A 27,892-nucleotide genomic window follows, 5' to 3' on the forward strand; every position below is an offset into this window, starting at 1 on the left:
TATATTGAAATAACATTCATTGGCAATATCAAGAATAGTCTTGCAGATCTAACAGGTTTCTCGGATTATACAAGTTACAGACCAGGGGCCAGATTCCCGAAACATTCCTAAGAATTCAAATCTTCTTAAGTACAATTTTATTCTTGTTTTCTAATTTAAAGGGACAGTTCACCCAAAAATGAAAATTCTCTCATCATTTACTCACCTTCATGCCCCCCCAGATGTGTATGACTTTCTTCTACAGAACACAAATGAAGATTTATAAAAGAATAAAGAGCTCTGTATGTCCATACCTACAAGGCAAGTGAATGGTGACCAGAACTCAGTAGGTCCGAAATGCACATAAAGGCAGCATAAAAGTAATCCATAAAAATCCAGTGGTTATTTCAGTGGTCTTCTGAAGTGATATGATATGCATGAGTGAGAAACATCAATATTTAAATAATGTTTTACTGTAAATCTACACTTTCACTTTCCCATTCAGCCACTTCTGATTGGGGCTGTTCAAAGGTTGAGAAAATAGTAAAAAAGTAACTTAAATATTGATTTGTTTCTCACCCACGCATATCATATCGCTTCTGAAGACATGGAAATAACAACTGGAGTCTTATGGATTACTTTTATGCTGCCTTTATGTTATTTTTGTATCTTCTGAGTTCTGGTCACCATTCACTTGCATTGTATGGACCTACAGAGCTGAAATATTCTTCTGAAAATCTTTGTTTGTGTTCTGCAGAAGAAAGAAAGTCAGATACATATGGGATGGCATGAGGGTGAGGAAATGATTTGAGAATTAACATTTTTAGGTGAACTGTCCCTTTAAGACACACACACACACACACACACACACACACACACACACACACACACACACACACACACAAAACATAAGTATGTTCTCATCTTTAATATCAGACATTCATAGCAACAGTTGATACCTTCTTAAAAGGCGATATATTTGCCATTTTTGGACATACCTGTACCCATGTACCAGATTAACATAAGTATTAGTTCCCCTTTGTTTCAGTTTCAAAAATCTACCAACAGTTTTTTCAATTAATTCCCACATATCTGTGCACGTAATTTGCTTTCATTACTTTCTTTAGATTTATTTTAAGATGTAAAAAAAAAGCAGTGGTTACCCTGTGTCCCTTTTCACCAGGCAAACCAGCGAGACCCTCAAATCCTCTGTCACCCTGTGAAGAACACAGACAGGATATTACTATTAACAGGATTTAGAAAGATCATGTGAGTGGTGCTTGCTCAAGGTGTTGTGTCTGGTTGCCAGGGCATTGCTATGTGGTTGCTCAAGTGATTTGTGCACATGCGCATTGAGGCATTGATATTTGGTTAATAGGGTGGTTTCTGGATGGTTACTTTGTCCAGGTCAAAACAGCCCAAATTTCTCTAATATTCTGTTGTCTAGATAAAGCTTGGGTCCCTCCTTCAGTATAATCAGCATTCAACAGATTTCACACGCTGTTGTTGAGTTTTACCTTTGACCCGGTCTGTCCCGGCATCCCTCTGGCTCCATCAGATCCAGGCCGACCCTAAAACAAAACGCAGAACAAATACTGAAAACATTATTCTTATTTATAAATCCCCACTTTTGTACAGATTGGTCCGCTCCTTAATACTCAGACTTCTAAGGCACAATTTTGTCCTGGTTGTTTCAGACAGAATGTTAACTCACCCTTCTACCAGGTTTGCCAGGAGGGCCCGCGGATCCCATTGGACCACGGGGACCCTGAAAAATACATACATACATTTTTTAGAACAGCTCGATCCCACCATAGCTCAAGAATGCAATCAATGCTCCACACAGACTCAAGTGTTATTACTACTTCAGTGTTATTGTAATTGAAGTCTGCACGGATTGCTGAGGATTGTGGGTATTCTGTGATAGCTCTACCTGAGGCCCGCCCTCTCCGGACTCTCCTTTCAGTCCAGCCACACCAGGAGGACCCTGAGAAAATGAGATCAGACAGAGTATGATACAATGCCAGATATATCATAATACAGTTAGTGATGCTTCAGACAGACTAAAACAGACAGACAGACGTACCAGAGGACCAGAGCGGCCCGTAAGTCCCATTGGTCCAGTTGGACCCCTCATTGCCAGCTATATAAAAAGACAGTCATTTGTTACTGTTTGTACATTGTGTGTGTGTGTGTGTGTGTGTGTGTGTGTGGTGTGTGTGTGTGTGTGTGTGTGTGTGTGTGTGTCTTACTCTGGCCTGCTGCATGATAGCTTGCATCTGAGCCTCCTGAGCGGACACAGCAGGACCTTTCTGTCCACCGTCTCCTCCTCCTGAACTCATCCGGAACTACAGAGCAAAATACACAATAATTCCGATTTAAAAAATAGTGCATGAAACAGTATGCAGTGTTAAATGTTTCAAAAAGTAGTGTGCAAATGCGTTGTCACGTGATAACGCTACAGTATGTTGCATGTTTAATTTAACAAGTGGCATCCAGTTATTTCAGAAAAAATATTATTTTGCATTTAAGACCAATTTTATATATATGTTTTATATTCAAAAACAGTATGAGTAGTATGGTACATTGTTATTCTGAACAAAGCCTTTGCACTGTATGTGCTTGCATTTGTGTCTGACACAAACTTGATCAATGATGCCACCTAGTGGCTAAATGTAATCACTACACTTTCATGAGTAAGAGCACTAGTTCTTAAAGGGATAGTTCACCCAAAAATGAAAATTCTCTCATCATTTACTCACCCTCATGCCATCCCAGATGTGTATGACTTTCTTTATTCAGCAGAACACAAATGAAGATTTTTAGAAGAATATCTCAGCTCTGTTGTCCTTACAATGCAAGTGAATGGTGACCAATACTTTGAAGCTTCAAAAAGCACACAAAGGCAGCATAAAAGTAATCCATATGACTCTAGTGGTTAAATCTATGTCTTCAGAAGTGATATAGATAGACAAGATTCAACTTTATATTCATTGCGCAGAGTACAGGTACAGAGCCAATGAAATGCAGTTGTTTTCGCATATCCCAACTAAGCTGGGGTCAGAGCGCAGGGTCAGCCATGAAACAGCGTCCCTGCAGCAGATAGGGTCAAGGGCCTTGCTCAAGGGCCCAACAGTGGTATCTTGACAGTGCTGGGGCTTGAACCCCTGACCTTTCAGTCAGTAACCCAGAGCCTTAACCGCTGAGCTACAGTAGGTGCACATTTGTGTTAAAATAAAGAGAAAGTGGACATTTATGTTAAAAAGGACTTAAATATTGAAACACACACCTATTATGCTGCTTCAGAAGACATGGATTTAAACACTGGAGTCATATATATGACTTTTATGCTGCTTTTATTTGCTTTTTTTGGAGCTTAAAAGTTCTGGTCACTGTTCACTTACATTGTGTGGACCTACAGAGCTGAAACATTCTTCTTAAAACCTTTGTTTGTGTTCTGTAGAAGAAAGGAAGTCATACACATCTGGGATGGCATGAGGGTGAGTAAATGATGAAAAATGTTACATTTTTGGGTGAACTATTCATTTTATTCATATTCATTCATTCTCACAGTGGTGTTGTTTGCAGCATACATTAATATGCTGAATATAAATGTTTAGGTATTGTATAGGGGTTGTATAACTACGATTGAATGCTATATTTGTTGATTGTAAACACATACATCACAGATGACATTGTTTTTAATGTGGTGTTCTAGAACATCTGGGGACACTATGGAAACGTTCCAGAACTCTGAAGAGAAAGATGTTGTGCCATTATACTTGTTCCGGAATAAGAATCTTTGCAGCTAAAAATGATTGGAGTAACAGCTGGGACGGAGGAAATTTGGAGAAGCCGAGAGTATGTGGAACGGGGGGAAATGTCTCGCTACATTTACCAGCGAATGATTGATGGACATGATCACAGCAGCAAAGGGACGATTATGTTTCTGATATTTCTCTGACATAATTGTCACTGTTAAACCACTCTGAGCATAAATCAAGCGCAATAACAGTCTCTGAGAGCGCTCTTAAAAATTCATTACTACACAGCATCTCTGAATAGCTGGCACTCAAGCCTAAAGTGAAGAAAATACGATTCTCGACCTGAATTCAAGATTCACAGATAGGTTTACACAGCAAAATAAATAAATGAATAAATAAATGTAAAAATTAATTTTTGTCTTTTAACCGCTTTTAACCAATAATTCTATGCTTTTGGTAATGTTTACTTTTATGGTATATGTTCTGTAGGTGTATATCTTGCATCTGTTGATGTGCTTTGATTTACATACAGGCAACATGAGGACAGTCCCTGGAGGTCCTGGTACACCGTCAGCTCCAGGAAGACCAGAGCGACCAGGAGGACCCTTGCAATAGAGCAAAGGATTATGGGTAATGCATTTTAACATCAGATAAACATCAACAATCAGAGAAACTGGGATCCAAAATAACTTAATTTGGAGACTTTTTATACACTTTTGTGGATTTTCTTTAATGTACATGACTAATTAAAAATTAAGAACACCCCTACTCATTCATATCACATTTTTCATATGTCTTAATCATAGTGACGTCATTAAACCTATGAAATACGAAATGTACACATGTGCACAATTATTTAAGCTGCATTTAAGCTTAAGCCTTTGGATCATTTAAAGGTTTAAACATCATGAAAAACGTAAATTCAGACAAGCATGTCCAAACTTATCTGGTAGTGGATTCGCTTATTATTGCTGTCATGCATACTTACCCTCTCACCGGGCTCTCCGGCGCTACCTGGGGGTCCCGATGTACCTGGAGAGCCAGGGAGACCCTACGAAAACACACAGATACAGTTAAAAACACACATAAATGCATCCCACACAAGCATGGGTGTCACTAAGACTTCAGATCAATGTTGGAATCTCGAGATATTTCTCTCTTTTTCTTCATCAAAAATGCTCTCAACATGTCATCGCTCATGAATATCCACCCAGTAACATACAAAGAATAAAGCAGCATAGTAGAATAAAGTAGACTTACCGTGGGACCCTCTGGACCAGGTGGGCCTTCAACCAACATTCCCTAAAGGAACAGAAACACACAAACAAACACATTTAAATGACATCAACACAATCATCAACAACAATGAGAGCTTAAGAGATTGAGACAGTAAGACCACCGCAGTTGTGGTGAACTTAGAGCAAAATCAAACTTATTTCATTCTTTCATTTGTCACTTTACTAAGCATTGCTAGAGTCTGTGGACTGCGTGTCTTTAAAATGGGCTGCTGTTTTCTATAGGGGGATTCCAAACAGCTTGATGAGGAAGTCTGTTAAAGCACTGCTGTCTGTTTCTCACGGCTCTGACTGTTTATGAAGCATTAGAGACAATCGGCAAGCTGGAGCAAAGCTGACTGAACATTCCAGAACTCAACAGAAATTCAAGAACTTTTATAAAATGTGGAATATCAGCTCTAAAATATAAATAGATAATCCACAATTGAAGCAAGCTAGTTTAGGCACTTTACATAAAGAGACCACAACTATGCCTGTAGTCTAAAGAGATCATGAACTGTAACAAATGTAGTTTGTGCTTGTCATGTCGTGGGTTTGTGTTAAAAAGAAGGGTACACACATTGTGGCGGTTCTCATCTCAGGGAAAATCACATTAAAATGGATTAAAGCTGTTTGTGTAGCCCTGTCATGCCTCATTAATTAACAGTTAACCAAAACACAAGCTTTGAAAATATGATGTAATTACACACCCAATGCACTGCGATCAGTATCGGGACATCCTGTACAAGCTGTTTTGTCTATAATTCATCAGTCGTGTGCTTGCTTCAGTTGCATCATAACCACAATAGTGCTATTATATCAAATAAAATGATGAATACTGAATGGCAGTCAAGCACAGAGCATGAGAAATCAAGAGCACATACGTCAGGTTCTTGAGATATCTACAGCATATTTTAGTGAAAGATCTGGAGCACCGAGCAGGCTTATGAAAGATACATGGCACAGCCTTGTGCGAGATCCAGAGTGCAGAACACAGCCTTGTGAGAGATCTAGAGAGTAGACCACATACTTATGAGGGATCTATAGTGCAGTGCACAGTCTCATGAAAGATCTAAAGTGCAGAGCACAGGCTTGAGAGATCTAGAGAGTAGACCACATACTTATGAGGGATCTATAGTGCAGTGCACAGTCTCATGAAAGATCTAAAGTGCAGAGCACAGGCTTGAGAAATCTAGAGAGTAGACCACATACTTATGAGGGATCTAGAGTGCAGAGCACAGGCACATGAGCAATCTAGAGTGCAGAGCACAGACTTTTGAGAGATCTAGACTGCAGAGCACAGTCTCATGAAAGATCTAGAATGCAGAGCAGAGGCTAGTCAGAGATCTGCAGAGCACAGGCTTTTGAGAGATCTAGACTGCAGAGCACAGTCTCATGAAAGATCTAGAATGCAGAGCAGAGGCTAGTCAGAGATCTGCAGAGCACAGGCTTTTGAGAGATCTAGACTGCAGAGCACAGGCTCGTGAGAGATCTAAAGTGCAGAACACAGGCTTGTGAGAGATCTAGAGAGTAGAGCACATACTTATGAGGGATCTAGAGTGCAGAGCAAAGGCACGTGAGCAATCTAGAGTGCAGAGCACAGACTCATGAGAGATCTAAAGTGCAGAGCACAGGCTCGTGAGAGATCTAGAGAGTAGAGTACAGTCTCATGAAAGATCTAGAATGAAGAACACATGCTCCTGAGATATTTAGAGTGCAGAGCACAGGCTCTTGAGAGATCTAGAATGCAGAGCAGAGGCTAGTCAGAGATCTTCAGAGCACAGGTTTGTGAGAGATCTAGACTGCATCGCACAGGCTCGTTAGAGATCTAGACTGTAGATCTAGAGCACAGGCTCGTGAGAGATCTAAAGTGCAGAGCACAGGTTCGTGAGAGATCTAGAGAGTAGAGCACAGTCTCATGAAATATCTAGAATGAAGAGCACATGCTCCTGAGATATTTAGAGTGCAGAGCACAGGCTCTTGAGAGATCTAGAATGCAGAGCAGAGGCTAGTCAGAGATCTTCAGACTACAGGCTTGTGAGAGATTTAGAGTGCAGAGCACAGGTTTGTGAGAGATCTAGACTGCAGAGCCGACTCGTGAAATATCTATACTGCAAAGTACAGGCTCGTGCGAGATCTAGAGTGCAGAGCAGACTTGTGAAAGATCAAGACTGAAAAGTACAGGCTCATGAGAGATCTAAAGTGCAGAGAACAGGCTCGTGAGAGATCTAGAGAGTAGAGCACAGTCTCATGAAAGATCTAGAATGAAGACCACAGACTCATGAGGAATCTTGAGTGCAGAGCACAGGCTCTTGAGAGATCTAGAGTGCAGAGCAGAGGCTAGCCAACGATCTGGAGAGCACAGTTTCATTAGAGATCTAGAATGAAGAGCACAGGCTCCTAAGAGATCTAAAGTGCAAAGCAGAGGCTTGTGAGTGATCTAGAGAACAGAACACAGGGATTTGTGTGTATTTGTGTGTTGCAAAAGCTTTGTCTAATTTGACGCTTATTATTTAGATCTTAGTAATTTGTAAGAGGCATTGTCAGACTGTGCTGCCATGGCAATGAACATGCTCGCTTTGTTTTGGTGAAGATCTGTGTTCCATACATGTCACAAAACATAGTTTAGTAAAAGAGAAAAAAAGACAAAATAATTCACAGATAGAGAGGATGTTAATTAAATTGGAACTACAAATAACCGGCAGCCATATTACCCTGCAGCTTTCACCTGGTTAGCCATTGAAGCTAAGCAGGGTTGAGCCTGGTCAGAACCTAGAGGGGAGATCTCCTGGGGAAAACTAAGGTTGCTGCTGGAACACGTGTTAATGAGGCCAGTAGGTGTTAGTGAGGTCCCCCTGTAGTCTGTGTGGGTCCTAAAATCCCAGTATAGTAACAGGGGCACTATACTGCTAAAAACAAAAGACACTGTCCTTCATATGGGACTTTAAATCATGGTCCTGACTCTCTGTGGTCTTTAAAAATCCCAAGGAACTTTTCGTAAAGAGTAGGGGTGTAACCCCAGTTTCCTGGCCAAATTTCCCCCATTGCCAAATATCAATCATGGCCTCCTAATAACCCCCCTCCATTAATTGGCTGTATCACTCTACCCTCTCCTCTCCACCAATAGCTGGTGTGTGGTGAGCGTACTGGTGCACTATGGCTGCTATCGCATCATCCAGGTGGATGCTGCACACTGGTGATGGTTGAGGAGAGTCCCCTGTTCAATGTAGTGCCAGTAGTGTAACATTCATAACATTCAACATTCATAACATAAAAAGTAAATGGGAAGAAGACATAAATAAGAAACTGGAATTGTTTCAAATGTGTGGTGTATCTGTTTAACCTTTTGATAATTGCTGTTGTAGAAGTTGCTGTGATTGTGTTTCCTAATAACTGTTTTTGTAACTCTGCAACAATGCTCACTTCTGAACAGCACGTCTCTTTCTCTATCCTTGATGTAAACCTAAACATCACGTGGTCTTTCTCTCTGATATAGCTGTGAAAGTAATAGTATAAGCTGTGGTCTCTTTCTATAGTCTAGTTTTTAACAACACTCAACTCATTCACAATAAACCCAGATGTCTTCTATGGCTTGCTTTCATGCTCTTACGCTGTTAAAGAAATAAGAAATTCTAGCACATATTACACACACACACACACACACACACACACACACACACACACACATTAGCTCACAGTGACATCTGGTTGAAATCACTCAGAGAGCCACGTGAGCAGTTAGATGATCATGAAATTGGAGACTATATGCAAAGAAAACATAAAGAGAAAGATAATTTCCATTGTGTGAATGCATTAACAGTGTGTAATCTGAATTTGATGTTACTGGCTACTTTTCAAGTGAAAATGCAAAACAGGAGTGAATCCAGATTAAATTTTTTATGATGCCTGAATAATAAGTGCAAACAACTCTGCATGCAAGACCATACTTAGAAACTTCCCTTCGGTTTGCGACAAAAAGTTTTGTCAATGCAAAAGCATTGGACATTGGAGATATTGATGCTTGAATTTTCACTTCCAGCATTGAACTTTTATATTGTATGGGCTGTGATAGATTACCAATGTTTGTGTTATAAGTACAGGTGCTGAATATATTCTTGACACAAAACTGATTCACACAGACATAGAGCGAAACTTACGGGTTCGATGATGGCTGGCTCTCCTTTCTGGCCTTTCTCTCCTCTGAGTCCATCCACCTACAGAAACACATGAATTCACTTTAATTCCATCTAGATTAGAGTATATTAGCGTAAACAGAATGTGGATTATTACTGGAATTATACTCTAACCTTACAAGCAATAAGGTTACAATCACAGTAATTGGCAGTGGGCGAATAAAGGTGGGCGTAGCTGGTATTACCTTGCCGTAGATCTCAACTCTCTCTGCAGGCAGCTCCATGTCCCCATCAGTGTACAGGTCCTCATAATCGTCCATCTTCTCCAGTTCAGCATCAGTGTAATCCGTGATGGACTCCTCCTTGAACTTGTCAACATCGATGGAATCCGCCTCTCCACCAATTCCACCCCGTCCAGCTCCCGTTGCAACAGACCCCGCGCCTGCGCCGGCCCCTGCGCTGGCAGATCCGCCTCCTACTCCAGCTGAACCACTAGTCGAAACAGATCCTCCTCCAATGGATACAGATCCACCCCCTACCGATACAGATCCGCCTCCAACAGAAACAGACCCACCCCCAACGGACACAGAATTGCTGGTGCTGCTGCTGCCACCTCCACCCACGGTGTAATCTCCCTCACCGTATCCCTCGCCGTATCCCTCGCCGTATCCCTCGCCATAGGTCAGATCATAACCCTCGCCATACTGGTTATCCTCATCACCGCCAGCCTGTTCAAATAGACACACACAAGGCAAATCAGACAAATTGCATGTGTGTACATCTATTTAGACATTGATATATCTATTGGGAACCTCAATGTCAGTATGACCAGGTCACATTACACCTCAGAATCAATCACAATTGAAAAATAAGAAATTATATTTTGCATAAGATACCTTATGCATATTTAAAGACTAATACAATGTTTTACAAAGTGACATTATATTCATGATAACTGTAATGCCACGATTTTCAAACTGGGAGGCGGACCTCCCCAAAGCAACTCTACATGTCAGAGCATGTCAAGGGATGAATGGAGAACATAGATAATGATGATTCACCTTGATCCTGGTTGATCAGCATTTGCTAGACTAAGCACCAAACCAGGTTGAACCATTAACCATTAACTAAACTCACCGATGTAGAGCTTGAGCTGGTACTCGAACCAGAGCTAGAACCAGAACTAGAACTAGAACTGGAGCTGGAGCTGGATCCGGATCCTGAGGTTCCATTGTGGGTGACTGTGATACTTGTGTGCACTCTTCCACTTCCTCCTCCTCCAGATGTGATGATTCTCCTGTCCAGTTCTTCTCCCAGTCCAATATCCACCTCACCATCTAGTCCCATGTCTACCTCTCCTCCAGTGCCTGTACTGGTGCTAGTGATGGTCCGAGAGCTGTCGGGCTGTGAGGTCGACTCGTCATAGTATCCGTCATATCCAGCATCGTCATAGCCGTTGTACGAGTCCTCACCGGTTGCCGTAGTCGATGTGGAAGAAGAAGAGGAAGAAGAGGAGGAAGAGGAAGAAGAGTGACTGGATGAGCTGCTGGAACTTCCTGTTCCACCAGAGATAACCGAGGTAACTACGCGACTGCTATCCGGAACAGACACCTGGTAACCATGAAAAACAAGTACAAATTACAAATGGATTACACTTTTTATGTTGTGAAAAGATGTCAGTTGTGAATGAATATTATTAGGGCTGGGTATAGGCACTGATTTCCCAATTCAGTTCATATTCTGTTTCAATCCGATATTGAAGCGCTTTCGCTGTCAAAAATTGGACTCTATTTCTTTCAACAGCCCAAAACAGCAACATTGCTTCAACCAATGACAATGGGTTTTTTTAAATGTGGGTGGACGCAGTACCGTCAGGTCTTCTGTTTCCGTTCCAGTTGCTTCATCGGTTGTCGTTTCCTCTGTCTTGTCCGCATCCATGTCCTCATAGTAGGGGTATTCATAATAGTAGTTGTCATCCCCTGTGTTCTGAAGGGACAACATGAAACTTTAATTATAAATCTCAAAATGTGTTTTCAAACTCTGTTTAACTTGACACAGCCACTTAAAAAAGCTTTATTTATGACGTGATTCAACCAAAGTGAAAAGCGTCCATCTGACACGTCCTTAGAAAAGCCCTTATAATAAATCTATCTCAGACAGTATGCTAACACGGCAACCTCCACCACCCCACCACCACCAGTTGAGCCCTAAACCTAACCCTAACCCTAACTGCACAATGGATTGCTGTGGACTGCAGGTCAATGATAGGCTTATGTTCAATAATATGGAAATAGGGGCCTGGGTAGCTCAGCAAGTAAAGACGCTGACTACCACACCTGGAGTCGCGAATTCAAATCCATGGCGTGCTGAGTGACTCCTTTCAGTCTTCCTAAGCATCCAATTGTCCCGGTTGCTAGGGTGGGTAGAGTCACGTTGGGTTAACCTCATCGTGGTCACTATAATGTGGTTTTCGCTCTCAGTGGGGCACCTGGCGAGTTGTGCGTGAATGCTGTGGAGAATAGCGTGAAGCCTCCACACACACTAGGTCTCCACGGTAACGTGCTCTACAAGCCACAAGATAGGATGCACGGATTGACGCAGAGGCAACTGAGATTCGTCCTCCGGAATGATGCGAGTCACTACGCCACCACAAGGACTTAGAGCGTATTGGGAATTCCAAATTGGGGAGAAAATCCAAAACAATAAATAAATAATAATAACATGGAAATAAATAATTTATATTGATGAGCCACTTGTTATATTGTCTGATCAATGATTTACTCGTCTGCCACAAAAATTAAATGCATTCTGAATTATATATTTTTTTTATAAGATATATAATATTTATTATTATTTAAATATAACTATTTATAATTATTTGATCATTATTTATTGAATTATTGTTATATGAGGGGCTTTCTCAGCAAATATTTATTTATGTGATTAATTGCGATTAATTCTATTGATTAATCGCCATTTCATGTAATTAATTTGATTCAAACTTTTAATCGATTGGCAGCCCTGAAATGATTTAATGTTTATGCTTATAACAAGAAGAAGAAAAAAAAACAATATTTGATTCAAAGGGAAAACGTTTTGCACCATTGGCAAATATATATACCCCCGTGCGGGACAGGGCTCAACTGGTGGTGGTGGGGTGGTGGAGGTTGCTGTGTTAGCACAATGAAACAGCAATGTGATAGATTGTGAGCAGACTTATAAAGCAATGGCTTACAAGTGATTGGCTGGGAATTACCCAGCTAATGGTGCGATGATGAACAGCTGCTAGTCTTCCCGCTAGAACTACGCCGTGCTTACATTATCCTCATATAGGAGTTCAACTCATCATATGATTATTGTGGAATTCATGCACCAAAATTGATGTAATAGCCTGAAATTCCCTGAGGAAGAGCAAAGGAAAGGAGGGATTCCCTCCTATTGAGTCCAGCAGAAATCTTTGTTTTCTCTTATCTAGAGAAAAAGAGAAAAATGAAAGGAATTCCACTTTCTGCCTCGCTTTCCCCAATTCCCACAAATCAACAGGGGATCACTTTGTCTATAAACAAGGTTTTGGTCATGCTTTATTGTTGAGCTTGGCTTTTGAAAGAGTACACTGCACTTCTGTAAATATGTAATCATTCTTAAAACAAGTTACATTTACTTGTCATGAACATGTCTTTTTGTCTTACACAATTTTTCTTCTCAAGTAAATCTTGTATTAAGGATGTTTACATATTTTTACTGGAAAACAAGTCAAAGATTCTCGTAAGAAAATGTATTTATTTATATATTTTTTGATGTAATGTAAAATTAAAATTCTTTAATTTTGCACTCCACTAAAACCCCACACTCAGATTTACACCCCCTGACATACACAGATGTGGAAAAGGTAAACATAAGTTCAGCAGAGGGTCGTTTCCATGGCAACAAGCTGACATCAAAGTCCCGCCCAAAAAATAAAGTCCACACATGGCTTAAAATGCGCCACATGCTTCAAACATCTGTTAATAATTTATTTTTAACAGACATAACTTAGATATAAATTTCCCATATGTCGCCCGCAACAGCTTTCCGAGAGCTTCTTCCATTTCTGAAGATTACTGACAGCTGTATTAAATATTTTTTTTTTATCTTTTTGACACAAACAACACCAAAAAAATGCAACTGAATGCCCTGTAAGTTGCTTTGGATAAAACCACATGCCAAATGCATAAATGCAAATTTGTCTATATATCTTGATGGCAATTTAAAGAAAGTTGGGCTAAACAAACGCGGCTTAAACTATCTCTCATATGTTTCACGTGCTAAATCTTTCTGTCTTTCATTTAAATCAATTTCTTCCTCTCTTTAAGGCACTCAAAGGATATTGGCATCTCAGTGAACCCAGATGTTGGGAAAAATAGATACGGACAGAGAAGAGAAAATGAATGTGATTACGGTGTCATAGGCCCAATGAATCAGGCATCAACTTTACAGTATTTATACAATAAAGCAAGTTCAAATCCTGTCCTGTACACAAATACTCTACAGGCTCTTATCCTCCTATCACTCTTTCTCTCTCTCTCTGACCAATGAGGTCATTTGTTCAAATGGAAAAATTAATTCTAAGCAGACTTCCTGCAGCTAGGTTTTTTCTTATGAAATGGAAAGAGCCATAAAGAATTAATACGTTTGAAATGCACACAGAAATACAGGCAGGTACTAACTGCATTTGAATTAGTTTCTCGTTCCAAAAACAGAATAAATGCTAAATAAAATGTATTAATAGTCAAACTGTAGCCCATCTGTTAATGAGCGCTAATGTAGTGTCAGATATGCCAACTGTACTACCAAAAACTGGAACCAAATTTGTATTATTTTTGTTTTGAAGAAAAAATGTCAGTGCAAAACTCACCTGGGCGTTGCTATGGAGTTGCTAAGGTGTTCTGTTTGGTTGCTTACTGTCCCAAGTCAAAAGCACCCACCCTTATGTCTCTAGTATTCTGGGCTCTACGTTGATATGGCTCAACTCTAAAGGCCCTTTCAGACCTAACTCAAATTTTCCCCACGATTTCTCGCCACAATGTAGCTTTAGAAACAATGGACTGAGCCTTTTACACCAGGAGTTAACATTTGCAGTTCTTTTATGGTGTGTCGATTTTTTTTGCCTTGGCTGGAGATAAAATACCCTGACCAATAAAATTTGAGCTATGCATCACGTGCCAAGAGCCGCTACAGTTATTAACACAAGTGCAATTGGCCATGCTAAAGCTCAAAGTAAACTTCGATCAGAGTGCTCGAGCACTTAACGCACGTAGCACGATTTTTCTAACCGCGCATCCTTAAGTATGCAGAATTTGCATGCACCTTGAATTATTTGCATGAATAAGTGGAACCGTTGCTGTCACAATGAAATGCTAGAAGATGTAATCGCCAGTAAATAACAGGAGACGAAGGTAGAAAAAAAACAGTAGATATGCACGTCAAGAGCGAGTGAGTGAGGAGGTCAGGAGATAACTGCAGTTGTATAACTTGAGTCTGAAGGAATATAAAGACATCTAATATCTTTAGTCCAGTGTCACATAACATTTTTATCTATTTTCTATTTTAATCAAACAGCTGTGCACTTCTGAATGCGGAACCGATCGCCATATGACTTCAACCGCTCCGGTTATGCCGAGTTTACACTACATGATTTTAAGACAGATTTTCGCTCGCCGAAAGTTTTGTGGAGATCGCCGACAAAAGCATGATATCGTGTGCAAATGGGAGCTCGCTTTTGTTCTTTGTTTTCGTATCTCATATCACCTCTCTGTATTCTGTTGTGAAACGTAATTTGGAGTCCATGCAGAGTCGTCGGGGATTCGTCAATAGTGAAATGTTTTGTAATGTGTCGCTAATTTGTCGTGTAATTTGAAAATGCTACGACTTCAGTGACAAGACAGTTGTGTAATATGAACGGTACCACGATCCGACATCTTTGAAAGTTGTGTAGTGTGTAGGAGGCATTACTTGAAAAGCGTCATCTGTGTCCGAGATGCGCATAAGTGGTTTTGTGCCGCTCTATATTGGAGCTGCTCGTGTTTCTTACTTTTCTTACTATAATAGTTTTGTGGGATAAGAGGTTATTGGTTAAGGTACACGTGGAATAGTGCACATAAAAAATAACATTGTACAGAAAAAATAAGACGCATTGCCTAATATAAAAAATTATTTACAAGAGAACATTGTCTCACGGTCTTTTCTTTATTGAAATTATTGCAATCATGTGTTATATTATCCTTAAGAACAATAACCATATTAATGGTAATAGATCTAATGATTCAATCAGCAATTAGGGAAAGTGCAGAGAGTAGAGCCCGTTTGGAGATGAGCAGGAACAGTTGTCTCGCATGGACGACATGGAGATCAAGATTGCTTCTTAAAGTTTTTTTTTCCTCAGCAGGCAAAGTTGTGTAGTTTTGAGTCTAGAGCTAACCAAATTCTTAACAAGACGTTCCTCACATCATTAGAGTTGAGCTCAGACATGGCAACACCAAAGAAGGCAAGAAGGTCACTGCTCAATCCACAGAGATCTCATCTGTGCTGTCTCCTGGAGAATTGGTGTTAAATGTGTGTCCACCCAAAAATGAAAATCCTGTCATCATTTACTCCAAGCCGTATGACTTTCTTTCCTTGCTGACATGAATGTTGACACTGCTCTTTTCCATACAATGAAAATGAATGGTGTCTGACACTAACATTCTGCCTAACATCGCCTTTTTTGTTCATTCTAGTTGAGAAAACACTTTTGATATACTCACATATTCATCAGTGTTTGGGTCTTGGTTCTGGGGCTGTTCTGGTGCAGGAACCTCACAGTCAGGGCTGTAGTGCTCACAGTAGTCAAAAGCAGCTCTGTAGTCGGCTACAATCATCAGCTGCTGGATATCACCCTGAAAACAAAGAAACAAACAGTCAGAACTGTTATTCCGAGAGAATAACACACAGCAGAGGACCATTTTTACACCATATCTGACCAGACAGTGGACCAGAAGAGAAGGTAACATCTCTAGGCCATTTTAATAGTTTGCAAGTAAATATAATCCTGTATTGAGGATAATGTAAACATTTGTGGCTCACTGTACTGGGCGAAAGGGGCTCGAGGCTCGAGACTCAAGCTAGTATACCCCTCCGGACTTAGATTAGTTATTGATGGATAGATAGGAGGAGAAGAGGAGGTGGAGGGATGCCAGAAGACTTGATGCCATGTAGAGGTAAGCAGCTGTTTATATACTCTTACTCTAGCAGTGTGATTGGTCAGATTAAATGACTTGACTCTGTTTAAGTGTGGTTTTAAGACCAGTCATAAAATTTGCACAGCAATAAACCAGAATGACACCATCAAACCAGAACACATATGATGTTTTCTGCCTCACAGATGTACCCTTTCATTCAAAGCTATTGTTAAATAACATAGCAAATACAGTATGGAAAAAGGATGAAACACCTGTTGTTAGAGGACAGGAAACGCACGCACATGGTAAAAGTGGGTCAAAGTCTGGGAGGAGAAAAATATTTGACTCAGAAACTGAAAAGATGCCAAAACTGTTCAATCGGATTAGGAAAATAGATCTTCATGCACATTTACAAACACTGTGAGAGATAGACGTGTGACAAACATTCCCTTACCATTTTAAATGGCAATTTTGTGTCCTCTTGACTTTGCAATATGCACTTCAATGCAAAACAATAATCAACTTACGCATAATTACTATCATCTGAGAGATGTCTCTCTCTCGTTCCCACATAGACACAACCCTGCATGTCTGAAGCCTAGCTGTCCCATTTGAAAGGAAAAACACAAAGGAGATCTCCTTATATGCCAGTTAATGTATTTCTGTAAGAAAGAATTCAGTGGGGAGTAAATGGAGATGTTTAAACCAAATGAAGTTTCTTGGTTCTCAGATGTGTCTTTTGAGAAAAAGACCTCAGTAATCCCACAGGTGTCTCCTCTAGAGTTTTAGAAGAGATCTCAACAATGTCTCAAACAAGAGGAGTCCTGTGACATCATGCAAAGTTCGGACGGGTGAATGGCAAGCTCTGCGCACTTTGTTAGTTTTAACACTATTAATGTCATAAACTGGATTCGATACACTCTGTTCATTAGATTCGATACCCTCTGTTCCATAACAGTTCTAGGACGACAATATGTCAAAGAATTTGAAATCCTCGGGCTCTGGAGACATTAGAAGACACTTACGTGCACAAGCTGACACCCCCGTGGAGGGCCCGAGCCCGGGAGTCAATTTGGTCGGAGAAATAAGGGAAATTCGGTGAGAAATGTTGAACATGTCGGCAATGCTGACAAAGGTCGTTGCTGATTTGGAGGATCTTGCTGTAATACGTTGATTGATCCACTGGAGACAAAATTCACTGAGGTGGTTACAAGAGTGGGGGATGTCGAGAAACGGATCGATTATCTGGAGACATCGAAGAGGGAATTATCTGCTAATCCGCTAGCATCCCAGGTGGATTTGGAGCATGTCTGGGAGAAGTTGGAGGACACGGAGAACCTTAGTTGGTGGAATAACGTCCGTATTGTTAAAATTCCTGAGGCCGAAGAGGGTCAGGATATGGTGAAATTCATGGATGGGCTCTTTCCGAGTCTGCACAACATAACAGGCCATAAGTTGGAAATCGAGTGAGCTCACAGGGTTCCGGCTTGGCGATCTGCTTAAGGAGACAGGCCAAACAATACTGGACAAATTTCTGAGATCATCCGATAAAGATCGAGGAGTAAAGGAAGGCTTTCTTGGAATAACCACAGCATTTTCTCGTTCCCAGACTTTGCGAATTCGACAAGAGAGAAACGTGATTGATTCAAGGAATGCAAGAAACTCTTACATTAAGGGAAAGTCACTTTTGCACTGATGTTCCTGGCCGAATTGAGAATAGATGCTAAGGATGGCCATAAAACATTCATATGTCCCCAGCAAGCGATGTCCTTCATAAAGTCAGTGGAGTAAGTTATTTTGTGGTACTCATGTTTCAGCTGAGTGGACCGACTCACTGAACATTCACTTGATTGTCTGAGGAAACTGAGCGCCTTTTTTGTGTCTTTTTGTGCTGTTTTGTGGAGTAATAGTCCTTCGGGAAGGTTTTGTGGATGAATCCGAACGTTCTTTGTGCTTATGCCTCCTGTTGACTAGAGTTTGTTCTGTGGAGTATTTCTTGCAAGTCATTAGAGTGATTAGGTCATTTCTAGCACTCATGTAACAGCCGAATGAGCCGGCTCACTCATCATTTGTTTGACTGACAGAGGAAACTGAGCACCATTTTTTTTGTTTGTTTTGAGCTGGTTCCGCCTAGCTACTGGAGTTTGCAATTGTCTTGATTCTGAGATAACCTTGGAGGAGCTTGGCGAGGTAATTAAAGCCTTGCAAGGCTCCGGGGTCAGACAGCTTTGCCGCTGAATTTATTGTCAAAAAGTTTGTCTAACCGATTAAGTAAAGTTATGACATCTCTTATACATTTAGATCAGGTGGGGTTTATTCTGGACCGCTGCTCTTCTGATAACATTAGGCGTTTCATCAATATCATGTGGTCGGTGGAGAATGATCAGACTCTGACCGTGGCCATCTCACTTGACGCCAAAAAGGCGTTTGATATGGTTGAATAGAATTATCTTTTTAAGATTTTGGAAATATACGGGTTGGGGAATACTTTTATGGATTATGTTACTTTATAGACACCCGGGTGGATACAACAAATGTATTAATTTCAGATTATTTTACTCTGGATAGGGGCACCCGGCAGGGTTGCCCTCTTTCCCCATTATTCTCTGTCTTGCCCTGGAACCATTAGCAGCAGCAATAAGAAAGGAGTATGCATTTCTAAGGGTGGTGGAAGGTGGTATGGCACATAAGCTTTTGCTTTAAGCACATTATATTTTATTAGTCGTCTCTGACCCCACTAGATATAAACCTTGCCTCTACAGAATTATTAATTCCTTTTCTAAGTTCTCAGGATACAGAGTCAGTTGGTCTAAATCCAAAGCTTTGGCTCCGACAGTGTACTACCCAGTAACAGCTTTTCAGCCGGGTGCCATCCAGTAGCCCAAACAGTGCATTAAGTGTTTGGGCATTTTATTCCCAGCAAATATGTGTGAGATAATTTAGTTAGAGATGATTTTGACCCCTTAATAAAAAGGTTTTCGAGTGATGTGGGCAGGTGGACTTCATTACATTTATCGATGACTGGGAAGGTTTAAGTTTTTAAAATGACTTGTATTCCAAAATTCAACTACCAGCTACAATCTCTCCCTGTAGATGTCCCCCTCTCTTATTTCAAGCAATTTGACTGACAAAGTTGGGCTAGGCCTACCCAAGATTTTGTTTTATTATTATGCATTCGGTCTCAGACATTTGGCTTATTTGTCGCTTCCATCTGAGAGACCATCTGTGGAGTGTTGAGATCCTTTGAAAATATGGTTCAACATTTTAGGATTCCCAGATTCTCAGTTCTTTAGGTATTTACAGCTGCGCCACCTGCTTTGTAATATTTTTAGGAGTAGCATACAGCCCCCTAAAGTGGCAGATACTCTGGGAGTGGTGATTACTGCTTTTGTAAAAGGTCATGAGGCATCAGTGTATTACTCCCTGCTAATTCAGAGTATGGGGAAAGGAGCTTCAACTTCTATCAAGAGATTATGGGAGAAAGATTTTAACTTGATATTGGAGGAGGGAGCATGGGCTAGGATTAAAAAAAAGTCAAATCTACATCTAGATATGCAAGGGTGCGCCTTCTGCAATTTAAGATTTTACATTGATTCTATTGGACCCCCCTCTAAATTGTATTTATGTATATAATTTGTTTCCGTATTTTCTGTTACGTTTATTTTTTATTTTTTTAATGGAATCACTTAAAGTTGTTAATAACAAATAAATTTCTCAAACAGTGCTCAGATTTGCCAAATTACCAACGTTTTGCATCAAACTTCAATCATATCTAATCATGTTATCCACATTAAAGGTGCTGTAAGTGATTTATTTTAATGGAAAATTATGCCAAAATTGTCCTACTTCCTTAAAGATATCAATTAAATCATTGTCCTGAGATGCCACTGTTGAATTTGATGACCACAGTAACAAACAATGCTGCTCTTTTGCTTGGTTTTGGTCTCAAACTTTTCATTGGAGGGTAGGGTTTTGGAATGAGGGGGCGTGGCTAATTCATGGCTCAGTCACGTGAAAGCTTCAGAATGCTAAAATCGCTTACAACACCTTTAATTTTATAACTATGGTATATAGTCTTAATGTCCTTTCCTTATTTTCTAAAGGGATTTTAGGAGAAACATTTGAGACATAGTAGGCATTTAAATGAGACACAACCGAGGACTCTTAAGTCTTCTGAGCTATGACAAAGCAACCTCTGAGCAATAAAAAAACAGTTCTGTATTATAAATGCACAAATACAAATCTTTTCCCACAACGATCTGAATATACTTGTACAAGAAAGCAAAGGAAATGTGGGCAAAGTGAGTGTGAATTCGGAGAGGAAGATGGATGTCTGGAACTGACGTGAGTTTTAGAGTCAACCATGAAGAGGCTACCACACACATATTATCTAATGGAGGACATTTAAATCATCATAGGGAAACAAGGCAGAGAGAGAGAGAGAGAGAGAGAGAGAGAGAGAGAGAGAGAGAGAGAGAGAGAGAGCAGTGCAGAAGGCTCTCTGGGCTGTGTGGAGATTTGTCTAAGAGACCAGACAAGGCAGATTCTACACACAGACAAACACAATTCAACAAACACAATTCGACCGACACAGAACTCAAGAGCTAGGAGCAATGAGACCACCGTGAAAAAGAGGAGATGACAGAATGGCCTCAAAAAGCTGAACACAGTATTCTAGAGAAGACGTATCTCCCCCAATTCGAGATCTATACTTGCGCAAACTGAAAATATTGCACATAATGTTATATATATTTTGTGCAGTCTGGCAACCACGCATGAGGAATAAAGAAAGAAGAAGAAGCAAGTACTGCAGGGAACATGTTTTACTCTGGGATCCCGACCAGAAAAGATTGGGATCCTTGCTTTATTTTTGACTAATTTACTTCAGCGCCATCTACCGGCCCCCCTGTGGTGACAAACGGAATTGCAATAGTGTGTCTGCACATTTCAAAAAAGAAATTCTGTTTTGAAACTGTTTCCAGTCCGTGTGTCTGTATGCATGCAAGTGAAGGGTGCGAGAGAGGAGCGGAATATCTCATCCTGTCGTAATAGCAGTCACACTATACCGCTACGATGCTAAATTTCAGACACTGCCAGTACTTCGTACTGAAGATTGGCCGTCTTTGAACATGACACACTGAACGTTGTAAGATTGCCGATTTCCGAAATTTGTCACAGATGTCAGAATCGTGGCCAAAATCGTACAGTGTGCACTTTTAGGCAATTGCAGAATAGTCCCATTAGTCACAGACACACTTCAGAAAATTGAGTACACAAATATTTCTGGGCTTAAAAGTTACAAAAACCAAATCAATGGAAAACATTGTATCTCAAAAGGATTACAATGTGGCCCCCCATGCACTAGTTAAAGCCCAATGTGGCCCCTTTACCGAAATAGTTGCCCACCCCTGGTGCAGAAGCAGAACACGAGTCTATATGCGGGGGCGCGGTTTCGTGCTGCTCTCATATACGTTGCCTCTACAAGCCCACAACTGACTAGAGCGAAGCATAATTAACTTGAAATATTTTTAAAAAGTGCACTTGCTAGTGGGGCCTAGGTAGCTCAGCGAGTAAAGATGGTGACTCCAGCCAGGCCTCCTAAGCAAACAAATTGGCCCTGTTGCTAGGGTGGATAGAGTCACATGGGTTAACCTCCTCATAGTCACTATAATGTGGTTCTCGCTCTCGGTGGGGCGCGTGGTGAGTTGTGCGGGGATGCCGCGGAGAATAGCGTGAAGCCTCCACACGTGCTATGTCTCCACGGTAACGCGCTCAACAAGCCACGTGCGCAAGTTGCACAAGTTGACGGTCTCAGACATGGAAGCAGCTGAGATTTGTCCTCCGCCAACCGGAATGAGGCGAGTCACTACGCCAACACGAGGACTTAGAGCGCATTGGGAATTGGGCATGCCAAATTGGGGAGGAAATCCGAAAAAAAATTATAAATACACAAACAAAAACCACAGCAGATAACACAATAACTGGGAAGGATTGACAAACAAGCATTTTGTTTTCTTTTTGGAATCGAAGGTGCCGGAACGCACCCCTGGTTGTGGCTAGCTGAGCTAGCCATGTCACTTATGACTGACATTTCACTATGGTTTTTATTTATTCTAGTTGGCTGTTGCTTTGAATTGTCTGCCAATGTAAACATGTGTTTGGACTTGACACTAGATTCAAATTCAAAATCCAGACTCCAGACTCCAAATCCTTAATCCATACACAAAATTACTGTAGATCCGCTGTCTGTTTTTACTGGGCTAAACAAAGGCACAGGCATATACTGTATACATTTAATACAAGCTAATTACTAAAGCACTATATGATCTTATCTCTAACCCCTAAACCTTTGGCAACATTATGTAGTCCTTAATAAATCCATTTTCTTCAGAGGACATTTTCCTAAATCCAACATAATATCCCAAAGTCAATGTAAATATGAATAGCAAAACCTGCAGATGCCATATGCAAACTTTTTCAAATTAGCTCAAGTGGTTTATGTAACATGGGTATTGCTGTTAACACAGTAACAGTTTTTTGTCTAATTAAACAATGACAAAGAAATGTATTAACATACTGTTAACTGCACAATAATGCCAGTTGATTTGCGTTAGCCATTAGCTTAGCATTTTGATGATAAAATGCTAACAGGGTGGCAAAGGGTCTGTTACAAAACTCTTTATTGAGTACACATTAATACACAGAATTATAGCTAAAAATCTAAAATAATTACATAATCATGTCCACATTACATCTTAACTTTGTCAGCGTCTGTTACTCATAAACTAACAATAACAAAAAACAAAAAATACTCATAAACTGAACTGAACGTCTTTTGGCGTCTGCAAATATGAATATTTTCAGTCTGGCTAGCTCGGGTCAGGCCAGGACTGCAAAGGGAACCCTGATACTTTCTGTATTAGGCCAAATTTGAAAATACAATATTCTGTTTGCATAGCGCAAGAAGATAAAAGCAGAACCAGAGGAAGAGAGAGAGACGGAAAAGTGTACATAGACAACGGATCTATTCTGGCATTTCGGTGAATGTCTGAGAAAAATTCATCACATTAATGTGGGACAGAGAGAGAGAGGGAATAGACATTGCATTGTCAGCAACTTTGAAATATGAGTGTCTCTTTCGCCAAAACTCCCCACGTCTCCCTCAGGAGCTCGAGCTAAATGTTTCAGCAGCTGCCTGTGGTGGCATACATGGGCAAAACATCATACACACACACACACACACACACACACACACACACACACACACACACACACTTGCAATGCATACAGACACACGGACTGAAAACACTTTCAAAACAGAATTACTTTTCTGAAATGTGCAGACACACCATTGCAATTCCGTTTGTCACCACAAGGGGGCTGGTAGATGGCGCTGAAGTAAATTAGTCAAAAATTAAGCAAGGATCCCAATCTTTTCTGGTTGGGATCCCAAAGTACGACATGTTCCCTGCAGTGCTCAACAACACTTGCTTCTTCTTTCTTCTTCTGGTATTTAATTTCCAGATTGACTTTCCATGTGTAATGTGCTCAAAGACTGACATACCACACGCACACACAGGTGAATCTCACGGAAACATCATAAATCATAGTCGTAATTAATCCTTAAAAAATATATATAAAAATAAAAAAATTATAATCAGAGATAATATTTTACATTGAGCACATTTGACCGCTATTCTCATTTAAAGGAATAGTTCACCCAAAAATGAAAGTTCTTTCATCATTTACTCACTCTCATGCCAACCCAGATTCTTTCTGGGTTTCTTTCTTCTGCTGCACACAAATTAAGAATTTTAAAGAATATTTCAGCTCTGTAGGCACATACAATGTAAGTGAATGGGTGCCAACATTTTTAAGCTAAAACAAATCAAGTAAATCAGCATAAAATATAATCCATACGACTCCAGTGGTTATATCAATACTTTCAGAAACTATATGATAGGTGTGGGTGAGAAACATATTACTTTCCCTTTCTTCTTCTTATGTTTTTGGTGATTCAACTGATTCATGCATACCACCCCCTACTTGACAGGGAGAAGAATTGCAAGCAAAAAATGACATAAATATTGATCTGTTTCTCACCCACACCTATCATATCACTTCAGAATATATGGATTAAAACTCTGGAGTTGTATGGATTACTTTTATGCTGCCTTTATATGATTTTTGGAACGTCAAACTTTTGGCACCCATTCACTTGCATTGTATGGACCTACAGAGCTGGAATATTCTAAATAGAATTTAGAATTTTCATTTTTGGATGAACTATTCCTTTAAAATGTATCATTCCAATTGTATTTAATGATTATTCTTATTACCATAACAGTCATTTGTTTAATGTATTACAGTAAAAGAAAATGTTGTTGTAAAGCCCATAAAACTAGGCTTCATTTCTATATGGAAAAACTGCAATTTCTTAATAGTTTTTGATTTTTGAGTAAAACAGGACCAGGGCATTTTCAATTATCATTTCATTTACGTTACATTACTGATAAGTATTTCTGTCTCTTTTTTTTAGCATTTAAGCAATATCAAATATATAGTAATGCAATTCAGTGCAACAACACAATTGTTGAGATTCAAAAGCAATAAGTTAATATTGTGTAACTTAGGTGTGATATCATGTAAAATTGTGGGAGGTGTGTTTAATTATCATGAAACTAATGCCACAGTACATAACAATCTTATTGATCCTAAAAACAGGCTTCGTTTTCTTTAAGCATGCACAAATATCATTTCTTACTTTTGGGGTAAAATATTACCTAGACATGTTCTGGAAAAGTTTTAGAGTTTCAGGGCTTGTGGCTTTGTACTTATATATTTTGTTTTACAATTACATCATCACAGCTACTTATGACCTCATCAGCCCGAGACACAAGAATCAGAACACATGTGATCCACATTAGAACATTGACTTTTACCGTGGAAGGTATTGCCAAAAGATTTAAATGAAACCATGAAAGTATGACACACTCACGCAAGAAAAAACTAAATATCTGGTCAAGCTTACGACTGCACAGACACACACAGACACACACAGACACACACACACACACACACACACACACAAGCAGGCAGCGTCTGGGCATCTTCAAAAGTGAAAAATCAATCCACAGAAATCAAACCATCCACTGACGTACCCACACACACACTCACACAAGAAAAAACTAAATATCTGGTCAAGCTTACGACTGCACAGACACACACAGACACACACAGACACACACACACACACACACACACACACACACACACACACACAAGCAGGCAGCGTCTGGGCATCTTCAAAAGTGAAAAATCAATCCACAGAAATCAAACCATCCACTGACGTACCCACACACACACACACACACACACACACACACACACACACACACACACACAGCGCCGGTGTCTGGAGACATTTTAGATCTCTGCCAAAAGCAACAAGCATGTCTAACAGTGTACTTTCCTGTCGGCCACAAACCCTCCTCTCTTGTTCTCTCACTCCTCCCTCTCTTTCCATCCAGCCTTTCTCTCCTTCATTTCTCAATTTCTACCATCACTCATTTCTACATCCACATCCCTTTTATATTATAATGGAACCCCCCACAACAAGGGATTCTGGCTCTTAAGGATTCAGTTAGCTGTTAAAGTGCATTTTGGAATGTTGGAATATTTAAACTGCTGTTCATTTGGAACTCTTTCAAAGTTTCATTCGGAATGCTACAACTGCAACAAAACCTATGTGCCTTGTTTCTTTAAGTTTCTCCCTCGTTTATAGGATAAGATTATGCATTTTTTTTAAAAATCGTAAATTTCACAAATCTGCCCCACCATGCCAGAAAAAGTTGCATACTAGCAACATACTGTGTGTGCTTCTGTTTGACAAATATTTATTGTGTGCATGCTCATTTTTTAAAATGTAGAAATTTTACAACAAAGCAAAGTTTAAAAGAAGAATCATACATTTATAAGATACACTCTTAGAAGTTATCCATACAGTCAAGAAAAAACTTTTTCAGATAATACTTAAAAACTAAAATAATTCACATGGTACTGTTTGCTTTCTTAAAGGGACAGTTCACCCAAAAATGAAAATTCTCTCATCATTTACTCAACCTTATTGCATTCCAGATGTGTATGACTTTCTTTCATCTGCTGAACTCAGATGAAGATTTTTAGTAGAATTTCTCATCTCTTTTGGTCCATACAAAGCAAGTGAATGGGTTCCAAAATTGTGAAGCTCCAAAAATCACACAAGTGGTTAAATCCATGTCTTCAGAAGTGATATGATAGGTGTGGGTGAGAAATAGAACAATATTTAAGTCCTTTTTTATTATGAATTCTTCCTGCTCGTTCAATTTCCACTTGTGTTTTTGGTGATTCACATTATTCATGCATATCGCCTATATATATGCATATATAATTTTGGCACCCATTCACTTCTATTGAATGGACCTCCAGAACTGAGATATTATTCTAAAAATTATAATTTATGTTCTGCAGAAGACATCTGGGATGGCATGAATGAAAATAAACGATGAGAGAATATTGAATTTTTGGGTGAACTATCCCTTTAATAAACGTCACCTAGTACTTGAAGGAAAAACATTTTCATCATTTTTATCAAAATGTAATAACATCCTCGGTCACTGAAACAATTTTAGTTTTCTTCTGACATAACCAAAACTTTGTGGGTGAGGAAAAATATTATTAACAAATATTATCAAAACCTCAAATGTCTCACCCAGTCAAATCCTGACGCATTAAATCAAGTCCCGCCCTCCTTTATTTCCCACTAGACAGACTGATTTCTGAATATGTTTTTCCTACTTCTAATAAATGTGGACAATATTTCACATCAATATATATATCAAATTAAATGAAAAGCTGACAACTGAAAAGTTCTCCAGAGAGATAACAGAAAGAATAATGATTGAACATTAAATATCTCTATAATTTTCTCTCCATCTCTCGTTTTCTAGTTAATCAGGTAATAGAGATATGGAGAGAATGATGAAACGAGGGAATAGAGAATGTGATCTGAGCTGATTTTAACCACACGTCTGACTTTTTCCAATACGATTCACACTTTTACACGTTTGTGCTGACCTTAGTGGCCACTATGGAAATTCCTTCAATGATGTCATGAGGAATTAACCTCAAAGTCCTCATTCTGACCAAAACTTTCCACAGAAACATCACCGTCACTTGGCATATAATGTAATAAGGGGAGCTAAAGTCAAATAATTTTAGTGGTATATATATATATATATATATATATACACACATATATATGAACAGCACCATCACTATTTGAAAAAAGTCATTTTTGATCAAATCTAGACAGGCCCCATTTCCAGAAGCCATCACTCCAACAACTCATCCTTGAGTAATCATGATAAATTGCTAATTTGGTACCAGAACATCACTTGCCATTATATCAAATGCAGTTAAAAGCTGTTTGGTTCATTAAATTAAGCTTAACATTGTCTTTGTGTTCGTTTATGAGTTGTACAGTGTGCAATAGACTGGCATGTCTT

The 27,892-nt window shown here is 39.7% G+C and overlaps 1 protein-coding gene across 2 annotated transcripts in view; it reads right to left on the minus strand.

The window, feature by feature from the left end:
- Positions 1–27,892, minus strand: part of LOC127629047 (collagen alpha-1(XI) chain-like) — a 125,739-nt gene that overhangs the window by 46,355 nt on the left and 51,492 nt on the right. For both annotated transcript variants that reach the window (XM_052106063.1, XM_052106062.1), the window contains exons 5-18: positions 15,933–16,064; positions 11,020–11,136; positions 10,288–10,761; positions 9,396–9,878; positions 9,175–9,231; positions 5,004–5,045; positions 4,732–4,794; positions 4,274–4,348; positions 2,232–2,327; positions 2,066–2,122; positions 1,913–1,966; positions 1,694–1,747; positions 1,497–1,550; positions 1,143–1,196 (exon numbers count right to left, since the gene is read on the minus strand). In XM_052106063.1, coding sequence (XP_051962023.1) covers positions 1,143–1,196; positions 1,497–1,550; positions 1,694–1,747; positions 1,913–1,966; positions 2,066–2,122; positions 2,232–2,327; positions 4,274–4,348; positions 4,732–4,794; positions 5,004–5,045; positions 9,175–9,231; positions 9,396–9,878; positions 10,288–10,761; positions 11,020–11,136; positions 15,933–16,064 — 1,812 coding nt within the window. The remainder of the gene's footprint in view (positions 1–1,142; positions 1,197–1,496; positions 1,551–1,693; positions 1,748–1,912; positions 1,967–2,065; positions 2,123–2,231; positions 2,328–4,273; positions 4,349–4,731; positions 4,795–5,003; positions 5,046–9,174; positions 9,232–9,395; positions 9,879–10,287; positions 10,762–11,019; positions 11,137–15,932; positions 16,065–27,892) is intronic.

Source organism: Xyrauchen texanus, chromosome 35, assembly GCF_025860055.1.
Source record: "Xyrauchen texanus isolate HMW12.3.18 chromosome 35, RBS_HiC_50CHRs, whole genome shotgun sequence".
Classification (NCBI taxonomy): domain Eukaryota; kingdom Metazoa; phylum Chordata; class Actinopteri; order Cypriniformes; family Catostomidae; genus Xyrauchen; species Xyrauchen texanus.